Source organism: Megalobrama amblycephala, linkage group LG24, assembly GCF_018812025.1.
Source record: "Megalobrama amblycephala isolate DHTTF-2021 linkage group LG24, ASM1881202v1, whole genome shotgun sequence".
In the NCBI taxonomy this organism is placed as follows: domain Eukaryota; kingdom Metazoa; phylum Chordata; class Actinopteri; order Cypriniformes; family Xenocyprididae; genus Megalobrama; species Megalobrama amblycephala.
This window is the reverse complement of record NC_063067.1, coordinates 12,663,461-12,685,434: the sequence shown is the minus strand read 5'-3', so window position 1 is coordinate 12,685,434 and position 21,974 is coordinate 12,663,461. Positions and strand designations below refer to the sequence as shown.

At 36.2% G+C, this 21,974-nt stretch overlaps 1 protein-coding gene across 1 annotated transcript in view; it reads right to left on the bottom strand.

The window, feature by feature from the left end:
- Positions 1–21,974, bottom strand: part of ephb2a (eph receptor B2a) — a 77,801-nt gene that overhangs the window by 42,829 nt on the left and 12,998 nt on the right. The window contains 2 exon segments of the mRNA XM_048178069.1: positions 15,697–16,381; positions 16,678–16,742. Of these exon segments, the coding sequence (XP_048034026.1) occupies positions 15,697–16,381; positions 16,678–16,742 (750 nt within the window).

The window sequence follows — 21,974 nt, the reverse complement described above, 5'->3', positions numbered from 1 at the left end:
TTGACACTTTAGAGTGACACAGAAACAGGAATGAATGAGAAAATAAAGAGCGGGATGTGCATGACGTTAAAAAGAATTATTAAGCAAAATAAGTAATGTAAAAAGATCTCAATGTGTACTCATGATGACTGACACACACCTGAAGCGCAAGCACAGAAAGCCACCTCTCAGATAGCATGAGAAATTCAGTTTCTCTTTTCTTGGCTTATTGTGATTGAATGGTCAAATACACACACAATTAAGTCAAAACGTACAGCTGGTTTTGTCTTAAGTGAACATAAATTAGTGTTGTCACAATACGATACCCAACTTAAATATCACAATACCGATACTTAAACGATACTATGGCACAAACCTAAAACAGCAGGAAAAGTAAATAAATAACATATGACAGAACTTCTTTCTTCACCAGTGTACAGGCTGATACTTCTGGATTTGAGCTTCATTGCCATGAAGTTAGAGTTAGATTTAATATAATTTTTAATGTTTATTATTTTCATGCTCAATAAAATTGTAAATTATTTGCCGTTATGCTTTTTTTTTATATACATTTAGGTGTTTTTGACAGTAAGATTATTGTAAAAATTATATTACTGTAAATAATTAAAGCAATTTTATCAAAGCATAAATTGGTTTAAAATAACTGTATATACCCTTCACGTATTTATGTATTTTAAAATTAATTTGATTTTTGCAACCAGATATCACTTATTAAACTTAGACTCAATAATACACCTCTTTGCGGAGTTCTGCTTGCACGAGTAAAATAAATAAATAACACTCATTTAATGTTTGAGAGCATAAACATAATGCTGGTATCACATTCACTAACCTGTCGCTCTTTAAATTCTTTGTGCAAACCGGGATGTTTGACGGCAAGATGCTTTTGACTCCCTTCGCTTGCGTTATTTTGCAAACGGGCTTTGTGGTGTCCGTGGGCATGCCCTATCTGTTGGCAATGTAAGCAAAATAATACCATATTTTGCTTCGTGCATTTGCTTTCTCAACAATTTGTGGACGGTCTGCAAGAGCACCTGTATTTGCAACCATACCTCTCGTTTCGTCACCATAAAAGCCGTTGCACAGTTGAGAGGAATAAACACGCACTCAATGTGCCTTAGAAGCAGCGCGCTGCACGCACACTGCCCCCTGCTGTCGCACATTAGGAAATACAGCTGGCACTCAAAGTACGGGTACTAATAAAATGAAGAACCGGACCGTTTTTAAAAGCAGGGTATCGCGATACCTTTCTAGTACCGGTATATCGTGCAACACTAACATAAATAGTTGAGAGAAACCGTATGCGTGTCAGTATATTGGATCAGTGCATTCTGTCTTAAAGAGACATAATAAACCATGCTACTGTCTGTGGCATTAGCTATGTTTCCAAACAAAGTTGCAAATTTAACTTATGCACAAAATTCGAATATCGCATAAAACATTTGCGAATAAAGCACCATTTCCTTGGAAATTGCCTCAAAAGAAGTGTAATAAAAATGGAAGTTGCTGCAATCAGGGATGCCACTGTGGCTCTTTTTTCCTACATAATAAATGACTTGTGTCTCAGAGCGCTACACAAATAAACACTGTCATGTTATCTTACGTTCGGATGCCCATGGTGTTTGGGAATGCAATCATGTGAAATGCTTCTGGGAGGAAATTAAACCAAATCATTTGATGACAGACTTTGGCTCAGGCATTTCGAAATGATCAAACCAACATTTGAGATGCTGTGCAATGAAATTGGTCCACTTGTTAGTCCAGTTATCCAATCACATCCACTGTTGAGGCACAGTCACGATAGTGTTTTGTTGCACATCAAGGGATTTATTCGGTAAATGTGTTTCAATCATAGTTTATGCGCATGTCTTCTAAATTGCCTCAATTGCATGCATAAGTTTTTTATGCACATTTTTAAAATTTGTGTGCATCTTGTTGTTTCCATCCAGCGTTTATGCAATATCCCAGAATGCAAGGGTTAAAATGCATAAAAATAGGTGGATTAATAATGCATAATAATCTATTAATGCTAATCAAACAACAAAAGAATTAGAGAAAGTCACTCTCTGCTCTTGAATGAACAACTTTAGTAGGAATTTTTAATTAGAATAAATGTATATTTATAGACTATGAAGTGTCACAATATCACAATATAGTAATTTTTGTTTTGTTATTAAAAATGCGAACAAAGAAGCAAATTTAAAAAAAAAAAAAAAATAGGACAAATATAATATACAAAGATATAAATTAAACTGTGAAATAAGATTTTTGGTCCTATCAACCACACCACTACTATGGGCCTACGTAAAAAAGGGAACAAAAAAGCACTCCAAGTTGACTTTTTTTTGCCTGGCCAGTGAAGCACTTTCTTTCATGGTGATGTGTGAGGAGGAGAGACACTGACAGTCCTCGTTTCTGTGACATTGCCTGGCCGCTGGAGTCTGATGGATGAGCAGTGGACTCCTGAAGGGCCTTTGATCAATGAGCCCCCTTATCGATGACAACAGGACACCTGCCTCCCATCAAAGAGATGAGGGCCAGGCAGCTCCGGTGTGGACATCCAGCTCTCAGCATTGATTAACCTCGTGCTCCAATGAAGCCTCATCTTTTATCTCCATACACGTTTTCATGTCTCTCAGAAGGAAAGGGAAGTGATTGTGGACAATTTGTACTCACTTATAACAAAACATTTAGTATTTGTACTGATTGTTACAGCCCATAAAAGCCCTTGTCAAAAAATGACATTGATGGCAATGTTTTGACTTTAATGCAACATGGAACACACTAAAATTCAGATTTGCCCTTATCATAAGCCTAACGTCTTTAGACACAAAGGTCAGCTCAAAAACAGTCCGCTTCAATGCACAGTCCAATACACGCAAAGCATTTCTGCCTCGAAAGCCTTTAAACAAACCATGCTGAATGCTGACAGAAGCTAAAGATACATGAGAAAGTGACATATACCCCCCCCCCCCCAAAAAAAAAAAGAAAAAGAAAAAAAAGGAGTAAGACACAAGGCACTTTCACTCAGTTTCATCATAAAATTCTTACAATATTTAGACCCAATAAGCTCAGATATGGCATGATTATATAATTTATGCATTTGAACTTTGAAACATTATTTAAGACAGTGCTGTTGATTTCCACATCAAAGAAAAGGTATTTTAATAACTTGAAGATCAACAGACTAATTGTTTGAACTGAATCCCTTTCAGTGAATATTCAGTCAGCCTTAATATACCGAGCATTTTCCACAAATACGGTACACTGCAATATCCCATGATATTTTAAAAGGCACAAATAACATGCGTTTTAATTTGCGAGACCTATTGGATGTTTAAAAAAATATATTATATGACATAAAATAAACCTAATAATTATTAGAAATGTGCACAACGACTAATTTCTTTAAAGGAACTTTGCTGCCATACCATGGGTGCAGCAGGCACAATGATATGAGAGTATAGTTCCTAGCCATATCGGCCTAGAAAATCGCAACTTTTCATTTTCCGTTGGTACACGATGTAACTAAAGAAGAGTCAAGTTTTAAATAGGAAAACTATCGAAACTCTTTGTTCATTTTTGAGCAAGATGCTAACGGTCTAATCAGATTCAATGAACTATGCTAAGCTGCAGCTAAACGTGCTACCGCCAGACCCGGAGATTGGCTGAATGGATTAAAAAACAGAAAACTCAACTGTTTAACTCGAGGGGAGTTGGAAAAAGAGCCTTTTTTCAAAAATAGTGGCATGTTCCTTTAACTGGAAATTTTGCAACCAACTAGTCTAAACCTATTAAGATAATACTACAACTACTCAAGGCTGTAATCATTTTTATTTAAAGAAATCAAATAATTAAAGGATTAAAAGGGATTTAAGGGAATTAAAAAGAAATAAGAATGGTAAAATAAGTTCTAGGTCTAATTATAGCCTATAGTTGTGAAGTAGTCCATTTAAACTCTTCGCAAATAATAAAAATATGCACACGTTCATTTTTGTTTGTACTGTATGTCTAACATGTCAAAAATGTATAAAACGTCTCTTGTCTCGACACATTCAGTTATGAATGACATCATTTAAATGATGACATTTTTTCAATTCAAAATGGAGAAATTCCATAAAAAAGTTGAATAGTTTATCACTGTATGATAAAACCAAAAAAAAAAAACAATTTTTACAAGATGTAATATAAGTCTAAGGTGTCCCCTGAATGTGTCTGAAGTTTCAGCTCAAAATACCCCATAGATTTTTTTTTATTCATTTTTTTAACTGCCTATTATGGGGCATCATTAAATATGCGCCGATTCAGGCTGCGGCCCCTTTAAATTCCCCCGGAGCTTGCGCTTGCCTTAAACAGCATAAAGTTCACACAGCTAATATAACCCTCAAAATGGATCTTTACAAAGTGTTCCTCATGCAGCATGTCTAATTGCGTAAGTATGGTATTTATTTGGATGTTTACATTTGATTCTGAATGAGTTTGATAGTGCTCCATGGCTAACGGGCTAAAGCCAACATTACACACTGTTATGTTATGTAATTATACAGACTGCAAGTGTTTAAAAAATGAAAATAACGACAGTCTTGTCTCCGTGAATACAGTAAGAAATGATGGTAACTTTAACCACATTTAACAGTACATTAGCAACATGCTAACGAAACATTTAGAAAGACAATTTACAAATATCACTAAAAATATCATGTAATCATGGATCATGACATTTTTTTGCTATTGTTCTTGCTTGCTTACCTAGTCTGATGATTCAGCTGTGCACATCCAGACGTCCTGCCCTTGTGTAATGCTTGAACATGGGCTGGCATATGCAAATATTGGGGGTGTACATATTAATGATCCCGACAGTTACGTAACAGTCGGTGTTATGTTGAGATTCGCCTGTTCTTCGGAGGTCTTTTAAACAAATGAGATTTATATAAGAAGGAGGAAACAATGGTGTTTGAGACTCACTGTATGTCATTTCCATGTACTGAACTCTTGTTATTCAACTGTGCCAAAGTAAATTCAATTTTTAATTCTAGGGCACCTTTAAAACAGTTGTCATATTTAATGTATAGCTACTTGTATCTTACAACACACACTCTTTCACCGTAAAAACTAAGAGTATCGCATTGGAATTCACGCTTGTCTTCAGTGAACATTAAGCCCCGCCTTCTTTGATCTGATTGGCCATCATTTTGACATTGATGAGCGCTGTTAGACCGCTGAGGCAGACCAGCCTAAAAATGTAACTTTTTAAACTGTCTGTCATCGTAACAACAAACAAAGCGGTGCGTAATGGAGAGCAGCATTAGGAAATATCAAATATTGGTGGGGACAATTTGGCCATTTCCAATTATTGGGGGGGACTTGTCCCTCAATGCCTATGGTGGTTACGGCCCTGACTACTAATAATAATCTACACAAATAAGGGGTTTAAACAGTATTTAGGTACCAGGATAGCAAAAATTGCAAACGTATAAATTAATAAAACAAAAAACAGCTCCTATGTTATTTATTTTGACCTGACTGAGGTTGATGATTTAAGATTTTAGTGACCATTTGTTAAAATAAAAGGGAATAAAATGTTTATTTTAAGAGTGTCAGGCTCTGTTTGGTACTATTTTTATGAAAACTGCCATATCTAAAAGGAAGCCTTCACACAGGTTGTGAAGTCATGGAAATTACACTTCAATAACACCTGCAAGCAGCATATAATTGCAGCACTTTCACACTGAACATAACAGTATAAGTATTACTTATAGGAAAATTCTAAATGCATGTCAAGCCTTGAAATTCAGGGTTTATATTTAAAATGAGTGGAATATCAAAGCGGATCGGTTTTTCACAGCAAGGAGAAAGATCAAAGAGCTTATGCAAGTCTGGCCTGGTAGGACAATCAATAACAATCATCATCATAGGTGTAACTACTCATCCAGCTCTAGCTGCAAGTCAGTTGCTCCACTAACTTAACACTGTACAAAGCTTCTGCATCTCAGCAGCTTCAGTATCTATCACAGCAAACCAAAACGACATCTCGAAATCTCACCACACAATAAAATACGTAACCATCTTATTATTATCATTTGCATTCTCAGCTAAATAAAAAAGGCAGTGAAGAGATCAGACGGTCTCCACCGGTCAACACGTTAATATCAATGTTTTGTGAGACGTGGAACGAGGAAGCAGTCCAAACAAATCCTCAATAATCCACTGTATGACAGAAAACAAAAAACTATGGATTAATGGCCTAGCCTTGCATGACAACTTAACCTTCTTAAGAAGTGTAATATATATTTTTTAAGGCCAAAGCTTTTGATTTAATATCCAGGGATTGTAACATAACCTTGCAGACTACTATAAATACGCAGATATTGTATGTGGTGTTAGCGATGTGTACTGTATGTGCATGCTTTTCTTCTGCACGAACAAATAAACTGATTTGGTTTCTGTATAGCCTGACTGCAGTCTCTTTACATTTAGTCCTGTGGTGAAACAAATTGAAATACATCCTCTGTCACAGGAACAAATAAGGTTGCAGACGGCCTCCCTGCAGCAATGTGCGGCAGGGATTGGATTAGAGAGCTGTACCTGATAAAGTCAGTATAGGAGACAGACTCCAGCACCCTTCTTTACTGCCATGCCGAATAACACGGTTCATCTTGGGACTTTCCAGACCCCACATTCACAGTGCAGTCTCACTGCCATATATAATTACATCCAGACACATACAATACCCTTTGTCACGGTGAATGTGTCATATGCCTGATATTCTAGAACCATTTCCAATGTGAGGACAATGTGAAGCAGCCTACGTGATCTATTGTACTGTTCTCTCTAGGCTGGGTATTGTTATACATTTCTCTACTCAATTCAGTGTTGTTATTGTTAACTAAAACTATTAAAAATCATTTTCAATAATTAAAATAAAGCTGAAATAAAATTATACAAAATTTAGATAAAAACTTAAATGAGAAATGTTGCCTTGGCACTTAACTGAAATAAGTTTTAAGTTGAAGTACTAAATTACTTGGAAATGTATATAAATACTACTAAAATAACACTGGTTCGGTCTGAATCTCATTTGATTGATTTGGTTATATTTTAGTTAAAATGTCCATTTTGTTTTACACAAGAAATATTCTCTCTGGTAAATGTGCCAATGCTGTAAATTATACAAGGCAGAGTTTCAGACTCATTCAAACCGGTGACTCTTTTTAAACAAGGCACCACCTAAAGGGAGGCTAGTTGTCACACACTTGGTTTAAAAGTTTCCACACAGGCTAGCATGACAAAACTTATTGTATTTACTAGTTGCCATATCAACACTATTTAGAGAAAAAAAAATGCACTAAATTCATTCAAAAATCTTTGGAAATATCACTGAACGTTTAACCATAGCAAAAGTAAATTTCTTACTGAAATAAATTTTTCATCTCAGTTTTTAGTGTTTGTTTAAAAAAAGACATCTGCTATAATTTTAATCTCTAATCCGTTATTTGGCAGTTTAGATGGTTCTTTAATGCTTAGCTCACTAGCAGAAGACACTAGTCAGGTTTAAATCCCAGTAGTGCAAGTGGGGCACATTGTAACATTGTTACAATGTGCTCCGCAATTAGAACTATGCTATATGGTTAGCAATATATAATTCACATTAATAACTCTATATCTTATACTAAGAAACCATGAGAAACAGGAGAATAAAGACTGAGATTTAGTGTTCATTGTTCAAAGTTGAGATTCAGAAATAATGAATACTATTTGTATTTTTATGTTATATGGAAAAGTTAATAATCGTATTTTATCAACAAAATATTTTAGTTTGCCTTGTATATTTTTTTATTAAGCTATCATATGGTCCCAATGTGCCCCACTGTGTGTCATTTCACTTCCATTTTTTCTGGGTAAAAAAATTATAATAGCGTAGCAGTATGACAGCGGACAACCAAATTTGTTGAATAAAGTAGTTATTGTGCACAAAAAGTTTTCTCATCACTTCATAATATTAAGGTTGAACCACTGCAGTCACGTCAATGGTTTTAACGATGTCTTTAGTACCTTTCTGGACCTCAAAAGCTGCAATGTCGTTGCTGCCAATGTGTCGATTAGATAACCTCAGATTTCATCAAAAATATCTGTTCCGAAGACAAACAGAGGTCTTACAGGTTTGGGACGACAAGAGGGTGAGTACTTAATGACAGAAATTTCATTTTTAGGTGAACTAACCCTTTAAAGCAACTACATTCACAGACCACAGTAAAATTGAACAGAAAACCAAGCATAGCTACTGCACGCGTGATTTGGCATGGCATAAAGCGTAGAAAAAGTGCTCTCTTTATAATCACAAAAAAGCTGTCATTCATTTTAGTTAAAGGTGCCTTAGAATTAAAAGTTGAATTTTCCTCGGCATAGTTAAATATCAAGAGTTCAGTACATGGAAATGACATACAATGAGTCTCAAACTCCATTGTTTCCTCCTTCTTATATAAATCTCATTTGTTTAAAAGACCTCCTGTTACGTAACAGTCGGGATCATTAATATGTACGCCCCCAATATTTGCATATGCCAGCCCATGTTCAAGGCATTACACAAGGGCAGCCAGTATTAACGTCTGGATCTGTGCACAGCTGAATCATCAGACTAGGTAAGCAAGCAAGGACAATAGCGAAAAATGGCAGATGGAGCAATAATAACTGACATGAGCCATGATATCATGATATTTTTAGTGATATTTGTAAATTGTCTTTCTAAATGTTCCATTTGCATGTTGCTAATGTACTGTTAAATGTGGTTAAAGTTACCATTGTTTCTTACTGTATTCACGGAGACAAGAGCCGTCGCTATTTTCATTTTTAAACACTTGCAGTCTGTATAATTCATAAACACAACTTCATTCTTTATAAATCTCTCCAACAGTGTAGCATTAGCCATTAGCCACAGAGCACAGCCTCAAACTCATTCAGAATCAAATGTAAACTTCCAAATAAACACTGTACTTATGCGATTAGACATGCTGCATGACGAACACTTTGTAAAGATCCATTTTGAGGGTTATATTAGCTGTGTAAACTTTGTTTATGCTGTTCAAGGCAAGCACAATCTCCGTGGGCGGGGAGAGTGAGCATTTAAAGGGCCAGCAGCCCTGAATCGGTGCATAGTTAATGATGCCCCAAAATAGGCAGTTAAAAAAATTTATTAAAAAAAATCTATGGGGTATTTTGAGCTGAAACTTCACAGACACATTCAGGGGACACCTTAGACTTATATTACATCTTGTAAAAAAACGTTCGATGGCACCTTTAATCACTATCTCACAAAGCTATGTTATAAAATGAAGCTGTCCACACTGCACAATGAATCATTTATTTACATATTTTATACACTTCGTTTGTTATAATGAGAGGATTCGTGAGCATGCAGAACTCAGCACTGAAAAAAAAGCCTTTTTGACCGGTTAGTGGATTTTAACAAACACCTCTGATTGGCAATTACGTTCAAGAAATCAACAAATATGTTTGTGATTGGCTACATTGGTCAACACTGCAAAAATATATTGTAAATAGAAACCTTTGATGCTCTTCAGAGCACAAACACATATGCGCTGGATCGCTTGCCAAATGTTTTGCCAATATTAGTACGGAGAAAACTGATCATAGACCAGCAAGTTATGGGCAGCTTTTCCCACTAGCTTTGAACTGTGCAAGTGAGAAGTGCAAGTTCTACTACACTGGTCACACTGCTCCTGATTCACTAAAAAGAACCGCCTCATAAGAGTCATTTGTTTGAGAATCGGCTACACTGGTTGCACTGCATGCTTCTGATTCACCAACGACTAATAAGAGTCATTTGTTTGAATCAAAATACATTAGACAAGCCAGTTACCCAACAAATAAAGATCACGATTAACCCCCAAAAAAATCAGTTTTTACCCATCCATAGCTCCTCTGTATGTCATAAAAAACTACAGTCATAAAGGTTGAGGAAACTGAAGAACAGTCAGACACTGTGACCCCTATGTGCTTAAAACAGAGAGTGTTGGTACATTATGATCTATAGTGCCCATCTAAACACATTATCCAGCTAGTAAATACATGAAACGAGAGCTTTTAAACAGCGGCAGCATTTCACAAAGGTCACAACAGTGAAAGATTAAAAGATAGATACAACATTCCAGTGGACACTCGGGATTCAGCAAATGTAACACTTCAGACATTTACATAGTAAAGAATATACAGCCTTGATTTACTGTAAGCTTTTAGCTTTGAGGTTAGTCCAACAAATCAAAAATTGAGGTTTAGGCCTAAGGTACTCCCTAGATAATAAAATATCATATTCAAAGATAACAAGATAACAAAACCATTACTTCTAATTGAAAGGTCAACATACTGAAACAAATGCACATTGCGGCTGTCCGTGGAGGAATGTATTGATTGGCCATAACACAATACAAGCAAAATCAGCCGACATTCATCTTGTTTTAAGACAAAGGCGGGCTTGGCTTGAGGGATTGGCCACAGTCCAGCTCCATACACTAGAGGTAATTCATCTGCAGCCAACACTGTCCAGCTGAATTTCGCTATTTATAATCATTAAACGCTAAAACAAGCAGAGACTGTACCATGAGGTCTATGTAATTACTTATGAAATGCAATCTAGAAGGCCAGTCAATAATATCCATCACAAACCACATCGGAATGACAGTGAGAGGGCTGAAGAACATCTCAAGTGAAGAACAGAGAGGGTCAGAAGGCCAGTTGGATTAACTGAATTAGTGCTACCACTAAAATTACTTGAGGTGTGGGTGAGTCTCAGATCTTGGCTATGGAGAGAAGAGGCGTTCCTGGCACAAGACATATATAAATTATATTTCACAAGCTGTTCCTGTACTTCCTTTCATAAGGATGGTTAGTCATGATTCAAAAGGCTAAATATAAGACAGGACTCAACAATAAGAATGGCCCGATGGCCCGGGGCCAGTGTGAGAGTGTTTTGGGTCAGTATAATTTATAGCTATTCTTGCTGAAAAACATAATAAATGGCTGACAATTGTTGCTTTTTGAAAATAAAACAATTACATTCAATAAAATTATGTAAAACGTTATAATTGTACTTTTATAAAATAAATATAAAAATTTAAATATATATTTTTAGAAAATATAAAAATGCAAATTTCTTTAAGAAATTTTGATCAAGAAATTTAAAAAGAAAATTATAATTATGAAAATATATACAAAAAAAAAATAATCAAATCTGTGTATGTTGAGGCAAAATAAAAAAAAAAAAAAAAAAAAATATATATATATATATATATATATATATATATATATATATATATATATATATATATATATATATATATATATATATATATATATATATATATATATATATATATATATATATATATATATATATATATGCTTGTTGCAAACTTAAAGGTGCCCTAGAATTAAAAATTGAATTTATCTTGGCATAGTTAAATAACAAGAGTTCAGTAAATGGAAATGACATACAGTGAGTCTCAAACACCATTGTTTCCTCCTTCTTATGTAAATTTCATTTGTTTAAAAGACCTCCGAAGAACAGGCGAATCTCAACATAACAGCGACTGTTACGTAACAGTTGGGATCATTAATATGTACGCCCCCAATATTTGCATATGCCAGCTCATGTTCAAGGCATCAGACAAGGGCAGAACGTCTGGATGTGCACAGCTGAATCATCAGACTAGGTAAGCAAGCAAGGACAACAGCGAAAAATGGCAGATGGAGCAATAATAACTGACATGATCCATGATAACATGATATTTTTAGTGATATTTGTAAATTGTCTTTCTAAATGTTTCGTTAGCATGTTGCTACTGTACTGTTAAATGAGGTTAAAGTTACCATCATTTCTTACTGTATTCACGGAGACAAGACTGTTGTTATTTTCATTTTTAAACACTTGCAGTCTGTATAATTTATAAACACAACTTCATTCTTTATAAATCTCTCCAACAGTGTGTAATGTTAGCTTTAGCCATGGAGCACCATCAAACTCATTCAGAATCAAATGTAAACATCCAAATAAATACTATACCTACATGATCCAAAACATGCATGAAGCATGCATGATGAACACTTTGTAAGGAACAATTTTGAGGGTTATATTAGCTGTGTGAACTTTATGCAGTGTTTAAGGCAAGCGCGAGCTCCGTGGGTGGGGAGCGTGAGCATTTAAAGGGGCCGCAGCCTAAATCGGCTCATATTTAATGATGCCTCAAAATAGGCAGTTAAAAAAATTAATTGAAAAAAAATCGATGGGGTATTTTGAGCTGTAACTTCACAGACACATTCAGGGGACACCTTAGAGTTATATTACATCTTTTAAAAAGACGTTCTACGGCACCTTTAATAAAAATGTTAAAATTCATCAAATTTTATTTTTATCATTTATATATTAATATATTCAAACATTAATTTAAAACTAATTAATAAAAACAATTAAAAGATATATTATTTATTAAATAAAAAGTTATTGATTTATGCCGTTGATTAAAAATATCGGCAAGGCAAGTATAATTTTTAACTGTCAGTAGACAAAAATCCTTACTGTTGAGCAAATTTAATGAAGATGTATTTATTTTTTATTGCTTATTTTATTTAAAAAATAATTTAAAACCAACTAAAAATATATATAATTAAAATTATTTATATGTGGTGGGGCCATTAAAAATATCGGCAAGACAAGTACAAAACTACTGTCCTGAGTCCAATTATCCAGTAGACAAAAATCCTTATTGTTGAGCACTGTAAGGCCCTTAAATTAAAAAAAAAAAAAAAAAAAAAAAACAGCCACTGAGATTAAACCACTCACGAATGGCTTTTGAAGTTGAACTGACCTGAAGCATGCAGTGCTGTGCCATTGTACCAGTAACATTACAGTATAAGAGAATTACACGTCAAGCTTGCTATCAATTAGACCATTATGTCTATACTTGGCTTTAATGAGTATTGCTACTGCATATTTCCTTTAGAGACAGAAAATGGAACTCATAAATCCATTTGTCTACATGCAGCCCTTGGTTAACAACCACAGGGGGATTCATTATTTGTGCTTGATTTCTGAATGGACTCGCCAGGGAGAGCAGAGTCTAAGCGTCCACCCAGCTCCCCCTGCGCACTGCAAATTAGTCAATTAGGAGTGTCATTAAAGTGGTGGCAGCGAGGAGGATTAACACCAGGGGAAATAAAAGAGATGGTCTGGCTTGTGCTCGCCCAGGATATTGCCGATTTCCATCCATCAGCTGCTCCAGATGGGGGGATATTAGTAATTTAGATTCTGTCAACAGTACCCAGGAGAACCCTGCCAAAATCGTTCCCTCATCGCCGCCCTGCTCTCCTTGAATGTAATCATATCTGCCGAGTGCTGAGCGAGGGTGAAAAAAAAAAACACCTTTTTCTACCCAAATCCCTCTATTCATTCCAACCTATCAAGGCAGCATTACAACTGACTGGAGGATTTCTATTCATTATGGCTCCCTTGTTCTCACAGACAGAGAGCTACTTCCTTGTCGAGCAATGCAAGAATAATGGCAAAATCTCATGTTATAAAAACAGTTTTAAGGGTCAGTGCTTGTGTGCATGCGCGTATGTGGATTTAGATTGAAATAACACTGATTGTAACTGAAGAAAACCTCTGCACATGGATAGAAAAAGGCACAATGGCCCGATGTCTTTCAACTGGCTTTCATAAGGATAGGGCCAGTGAATGTTTTGTACCTGCAGGGCAGCTCTCAATAATAAGACTCTGTAATGTGTGTGCGTGTGTGTGTGCGCGCATTCAGGAAGGACATTAAGTCCTTCTTTTCTGTCACTGGATAAAAATAATAATCAAAAAGACTATAATTACAAAGATCTGTATGCAAGCTTTTTCATAATTTGGCGATGTTTCTCTATTTCATGGTGCTTTATGTGGGTGCAGAAATCTGAGGCTGAAGCTGAGGCTATTCATTATTTATTTATCATTGCTGGCATCCGGCACTGTAAAAAATGTTTTGTCAGGCTACCTAAAAATGTGCTTCATGTGGTAACATCTAAATCAACGTGACAACATCCTGTTACACAGATAAAAGTCATTTTTAAGGGTCCAATATGCTAGAAATTGCTCATTTAAGTAACAACAACCATTTCACTTTTTAGTGAGACATTAAAACCAGACAAGACAAAGATGAAAATGGCAGAGTTGAAATGAACATTTTTAAATGAATTATTAATTACACTGCCTAATGTGGTTTCAAACTTTTTAAATTTAAATCTATCTTCATTAGACAAAAATATATTAATTTTAAAAGTACATAAAAGTACTATAAAGCACTATAAAGTCTTTATGTATATCTTCTGGGTACAGATTCATGAAACATTAAGAATAAAATTCTAACTGCTATTTTCTTCTAATTTTCTAACTTAAGAATAAAGAATATATTGCATTGCATCTTAAGAATGTTCTTATCTTTTTTCTTTTTCCTTTGAACACAGAGTTATATTAAAAAAATATCCTGGCTCTTCCAAGCTTTATAATGGTAGTGAATGGCGCTCATGATTTTGAAGCCCAAAAAAGTGCATCCATCCATCATAAAAGTAATCCACACGGCTCCAGGAGGTTAATAAAGGCTTTCTGAAGAAAAATATCCATATTTAAAACTTTATAAACTATAATAAGCAGCTTCCGACAAACATCTGTATGCAATTCAACTTACGGCTGAAACGTAAACTCTGACGTGACGTATGATGTAGAAGTAACGTAAACTTACGCTGCAATTACATGGGGCGTCAGCGTCAACACTTGAAGGAAGGCATTTCTGAAGTTTGTGCTGACGCGACCGTCATAGTGACAACAGCCAATTTTCAGCCTATTTTTCTTACAAAAACCCATCGCTTCGCTTCAGAAGGACTTTATGCAGGATTGATGCACTTTTTTGGGCTTCAAAATTGTGAGCGCCATTCACTACCATTATAAAGCTTGGAAGAGCTAGGAGCTAGGATTATATACACCTAGGATGGCTTGAGGGTGAGCAATTCATGGAATAATTTGGGTGAACTATCCATTTAAGGAATAAATAAGATGTTCTTGAGAAAATATTTGAGAACTTATGAATTTTTCAAGAATCGCACTCTTATGAACTTATTAGAATTAATCTTAATAAACTTCTTAACAAGATTTTTATGAATCTGGCACCTGAAGCAATAGAATAGCTTTATGATAAACAAAGAGATTTAAATCTTTATATACTGATTATCTGCACCTGCAGCTCTCACAACGAATATGGCACCTATGCACAGGTTTGAAGTCATCAAGAATTTTGATGTTATAAACATCCAATTAGTGTCATAGATACATATTTGCTTTGAGAGGAGAAAATGATCAGTGAATAATGATTTATATTTTGGTCTACCACATAAATAAGACAGCTTCAGAGAAAATGGAATACACCCCATGACTATATGGGCTACTTTTATGGTGCTTTTTGTCTATTTTGGAGTTTGACGGCCTGTTGATCTATGATCTGTGTTCAAAACAACTCAAATAAAAGAATTTGGGTTTGGAACATCATGAGTGTGACCATTTAAATTTTTTGGTGGACTGTCACTTTAAGAACAAATCAATTCAAGATATTTAAAATACCTAATAAGCAATACTGAATAAGCAACAAAACTCACCTTTACACACAGTCCCGTTGTCCACAGACTCGTACCCAGCCTTGCACACGCAACGCCCGATAGGTACCAGCCACTCCCCATCTCCATTGCAGTACAGTTTAATGGGTACATCCACTTCCTCTCCATTAGGTACACAAGTGCCTCGGGCGGACACCAGAGAGGTGCTCTCCGCCCCTGACAAGGTCTCCTGAAAGATGGCCCCATTCCGAATAATTCGGGGGCATTTGCGATAGAAAACCTTTACGGCGATGAGTGACATGCAGCCTCCATAATCCTGAAAGGCCAAGTAGAAGCCATTACGGGACACCGGCCCAAAGCTGCGCACTTCCGTGTTTATCTTCATCACTCGGCCGCCCAGGTCCACCTGGGAGAAACTCTCATCGGCCGCAATGGTGTCCACCTTGACCCATGGGTTCTCCATCCAGGCGGGATACACCTTGGTGGCTACGTCAGTGTCTGATTCGAAGTAGTACAGATTAAAAGTTTCCTTGCAAGAGCCAGGGACATTTGGGATGCTGCTGCAGTCTCGCACTGAGAACTTCATCTCCACGTGGATCCGTTGGGCACCCCGCCGCCGGATGTATTTGGTGCGCACCCAGTTGTTCTGGTTGGCGTCAAAGACATTGCACACTTGGTAAGTGCGGATGGTGTTCATGTTTTCGTCGTAGCCACTCACCTCTTCCCACTTTAACCAAAGAACAGATCACAATTGTTGAATAAGCAATGTGTGCGACTAATAGTAAAAGCATGTTTTTCTTGCTATTTGCATATTTATGGTACATTCATTCTGGTTTCACACCATTACAGACACTTTAAGGTAAAAATGTGCAGAAGTGAGACAAACGGCATGGACTGCATTAAAAATAATCTAATTTGGAATTCTTTCAACTTCTATTTCTGCACCACATGAGTCATGCTGAATTTGTGCACTGAATTATTTATGCTAGGTCTGATCATCTAAATTATTTCAATGAGGCTCACCCCCAATGATGGATATATCGTCCAGCCCAGCTCTGCCGTTGCCGTCGTGGAGTCCATCAACACATCTGAAAAGAAATGCATACCAAAAACCTGTAAGTTTAAAATGCTGCCGCTAAGAGCCCATTACTGCACGTTCGAGCATTTGTAAGGTCATTGTTCTTCAAGTCTCTTAACAGTAATTATGATGCATAATGGATAGCTTTTCTGAATGTTAAATGAAGGATGACTCACACTGTGAGATGCAGAATAACAGTTGCCCATTTCACAGCAGTAATAGCTCGCTATTTTTGACTCTTATTGTTAATCAGATGTTACAAATGGCTATTACTAGATTGGAAGTGTTATCCATCACAGATGATAGATCACATCATGTTCTAACATCTGCTTCCCTTCACATTTAGTTTGGAATTGCCCCAGATGACAGAGAGTGCCTTTCTATTCAATATGCCACGTAGGACAAAATAGTTTCGAAATATGACTCTGATCTGACATTTTCAGTTATTTAGATGGGTACAAGTGGTTTCTGCATATTGCCAGAAGCAGTCAATGAAACCCAAAGGTGTTTTTAGCGCAAAAGATTTGTTGTACTGCTTTGAAGTTGGCCTAAGAAGGCAAAATACAAAATGTACAAATGCACAGATATTAAAAGTCTGGTTGAAACCACTAAGCAGACAATTATTTTCACCTTATGGCCAAAAATAAGATGAGTCGATACTAAAATAGCTTGTCAACATAAATTAAAAATCAAAAACTAAAAGTGAATTTAGGTACACGTATCTCAACATTACAATGTACAGTCAACAGAAAAATGGATATTAATTTTGAAAGATTACATTTAAAAGTGTTAATTAGTGATTTTAAAAGATTAAATGCATCCAAATATAAAAAAAAGAGGAAATAAACATTCACAATTAAATATCCACTATCAGCCAATATATTTCCAACATCTACCAAATAGTAATAATAAAAAACCTGCCACTTCTTGACAAGCAAAGTGTTTTAATGTTGGTGCCAGGCCATTTCATGGTTTCAATCATCATTTAGACACCCAGGCCTCCCTGCATAGATACAGACCAAATCCATATAAGTATGGAAAAAAACATCCTGATTTCCTATTGAAAGGGGCAGGACATAACAAAAGTGTTATTCCTTTTCTTTTACATAGCGAAATGGAGTCTTTAGTTACAGATACAGAGTCATAATTTGCTACTTGTTAGTTGGAGACAGGTGGTATTAGGAGGGGGTGGGACACTCTCTTTACTGAGGGCTTTTTATTGGACAAAAATCTATGCAGTGCAGGATGAGTCATCAATATTTTTGGTCTGTTTTCCCAGAAATTTTTAGTTAGAGTGTAATGTTGCTGTTTGAGCATAAACAACATCTTCAAAGTTACAACGCTCAAAGATCAATGCAAAAGGAGATATTTCCTTTTACAGAAATCACTTTTAAGGACTACAACATATGGCTGGTAGTCCCCGAGCTTCTTCCCGGGTTGGTGACATCATAAACCCCAAAATTTACATAAACTCCTCCCCCAGGAACACACAACAAAGGGGGTGAGGTCATGTTGAGCTGCTTTAGAGAAGAGGAAGAGTTGTTGTAGTAGAGCGTTGCTGCCATGAAGTCATTTTACACCAGCTGCTTCACAAACCAGGGTCAATTCAATGCAGGATTTGCACATAAGATTAACATGACGGCACATGCTAGTCGATGAGTTGAATAAACTCCAATAAGTGCATAAATTTATCCACTAACCATTCAGAAATGTCCAGACGCAATCTAAAAGTTATAACTTCTTTCTGAGTCTCTCCATCAGTGTCCGACTCCGGTTTGAACAATGTAAGGCTGAACACCTTTACTGACAATCGTCATTTTGGCTGCGAGAGATTCTCCAGCTTTGTTGTTGTTGAGCACCGAAGCACAAGCTGTTAAAACTCCGCCCTCTTCTGGAAAGGGGGCCGGCAGCTCATTTGCATTTAATTTGACAAGCTATAATAAATGATCTGTGGGGTATTTTGAGCTGAAACTTCACAGACACATTCTGGGGACACCAAAGACTTATATTACATCTTGTAAAAGGGGCATTATAGGTCCCCTTTAAATCAGCATATCTGCCAAAAAAGGGATTTTTAAGAAGTACACTTGCATACAGACAGCATCAAAGCTAACAAATAAGAACTAAGTCACAAAACCACCAACAAATTTTGATTTTATAGGGTCTTCATGTGAACATCCCGCAAGCCAATTGTGTGAAATATTCAGAATGGAAAAATTAGAGTACAACCATCTGTCCAAGGCTGTAGTACAGTGTATAGGTGTTTATTTTTATGTATAAAAGAAATGTGACTGAGCAATTTTCATGTCATGAGGGAGGATCACATAAGGGGGTCCTGCCTGAGCATATGAGCCCCAGTCAAGGCAACATAAACACATCCAGTGTGACACACAGACTCCCCGTGGCATTTATGAATCGGAATTTGGCAAGTGGCAAGAGGACTTCCTGAGATCGAAGCCAGAAGCCCCGTGACACACAATCCTGGGATCCCTGTAAACACTAGCTCGATACAGCCTCAGCCATTAAGTGTCTCATTTATATTTCAGCAGCTTCTGCAGCTCAGGGGCAACCAAAGATATTTCTCTCAGGAACAGCAACATCACTGTGTGTTTAAGGCTGTGAATGTGAGAATATGAGGAGGCTGGGAGGAAAATACAAGAGGAAACAAACAATCCTCTTTATAAGTTCATGGGTCAAACAAAAAAGCACAAAACATGATTATTAATACAGTCTCATTCATTCGAGTAAAATATCTGTTCCGGCAACAATATCATGAAAACCAGTAAACTACAACTGTCTGTGCATTGAAAGAAAGTTGTAGCATTTCCCAGTACTTGGTTCACTGTTTAATCAAACCCCCACTCCATCTGTCCAGGCATTCATGCAATCTCTCTCTCTCCCTCTCTCTCCCTCTCTATATTTTAATGAAAAGTAGGGCAGCGGGAGCCCAAGTCCAGCACATATAATCCTTACAGGCTGCGCTACACTCTGTATGCCACACTGGATTAATCCCACGGGAAACATGGCGAGTCTTCACTGGATTTTAGGTCAGCGTGCCAAGGCACAACTTTCAGTCCCACATTTTTTATTTATTCATTTCATCACCCAGTTTGCACAAGCTGAGCCGTGCCAATGCAGTGAACAGAAGCACGCACCCCACATCCACAGAACCTCATCATCCTCACACAAAAATCACTCTCTTTGGGACCTTGTGCTATCCATGCTAAAGTTAAAAAAAATGCGTTTCTCTTCAAATGGAGACCTCAAAATACTCATAAATAATGGCACAACATCATAGCAAGCAGGTAGGATTAAGTAATGTTGATTAAAACGCACCAAAGTGATAAATATACCAGTTTCCTCCCCTCTTGTCGTTACTACGAGAGAGCCAAAATATCAACAGTGAAATTTTAAGTGGAGAAACTGGTAAACACTATCGGTAACAATTCTGAGCATTCTCATTTCATCTAACAGAGGCTGAGAAGATGAGTACTTGAAGTTTAATTTGCTCTCGTGATGGTGCTTGAGAATCTATAAACTACACTTAATGTTTTTTTGTTTGTTTTTTTACAGCCGCAATTTTCCTTTGCATTTTATGGGACTGCATAAAAGAACTTGTTTAGACATCTGGAACTCACTGAAATATAGGCCTCCAGATTGCGACTAAAACAGACAAAAAGTGTGAAAATAATTTAAAAACTATGCAGGAAGGCTTTATGTGCGTCTATATACAGGATGCATGAAGCTTGGTCACAAAGAAGTCACTTAAGCCGCGCACACACTTAACGATTGTAAGGCCTATTATGAATGTAAATTGATACTTATTGATACTTAATTGATACTTTCCATGTGTAAGTATTTAAATCTGCTTCAGTCGCAGGAAACAATCGCTGTATGTTGAGCACAGTCTTAGAATGTTTTAGCTAGTCGTTAAATGTGTGCCCGGCTTAAGCCAAGCAACTTTCTGTTGGCCATTGAGGCAAATTCGCATGGCCAACTTGAACCTGATGAGGAGGAGTCTGCATGGAGAAATCTTTCACCCTCACAGGAAATTCCAAATTGTGCAGATTTCTATTGAAATGACTGGATTTTGCCTGTGAAAACACACAGAACAATGGAAAATGTGACTGCACCTTTTGCAGTTTGAATCAGACTCACAAAGGTAGTGAACTGAACTGCTCTCTCACTGAAATCGAGAATCATTTTTTGGTTATGTCCAATTCAAAATGAACCAAGAACTGTTAATGTGATGCAGACTATATTTTAGATAAGACAGAAGACATAGACAGTCTATTTACGAAAGTGTAAATAAAGATACATTCAGATTTACAACATCTACATTACATTTGCGAACTTAACGTAAATGTATTTTAATGAATCATGATATTTTTAAAAAAAATTCATTTAACAAAAATATTATTGATTATTATTTGCAATATGAGGTCCAATTTTAAAGATGACCCTACTGATTTATTTTAGAGACATGCTGGAAAACATAATGGCTGAAATAGTCTACAAAACTTTTTTTTTTTTTTTTTTTTTTTTTTTTTTTTTTTGTCTAGAACCTTGATAAAAATTCTCATTTCATGATGCTTTTACAGTCCTGATCTCCAACATTAGTTTTGTTTTCTCCAGATGGAAGCACAAAAATTGCCACTGAAACATACTGAAAAATTAATGTAGAGTTAAATCAAGAATTAAATCAAGCTTTGATCATACACGATATGCAATAGCAACCCCTCACAAACTATGCAGATCCCTATGGTATTTCATTCCATCAAATATTGCCAACACACGCACACATGAACACACGCAATACTGATATTATATAATGCTTATGTTACTGACATACAACGGGATCCATAAGTCTGAGACCACTTTGAAAATCTGAAGATCTCAAGATCTAATTTAACCAGGAAATAAATGGGGGGAAAAATGTTATGACTTAAAATTAATTAGAAATATAGAAATTTCTAGCTTCTCATCACTAATCAGATAAATGTTACATTGATCATGTGACTCCTTTGTACAGATGGTCAGATGTTCTTCCATTGAAGCAAAAGCTGCTCTTTGGATCTATTCTACACAAACTTGTGGAGTTCATGTAGCTGCTGCTGCTGTAAATTGAAATGAAAAAAAAAAAAACACGTTAACATGACTATGTAAAAAACGTAAACATTATTATGCAACTGAAACAGCATGTACACACCAGTATATAGTAATTTCAAACAGTGTTGAATGT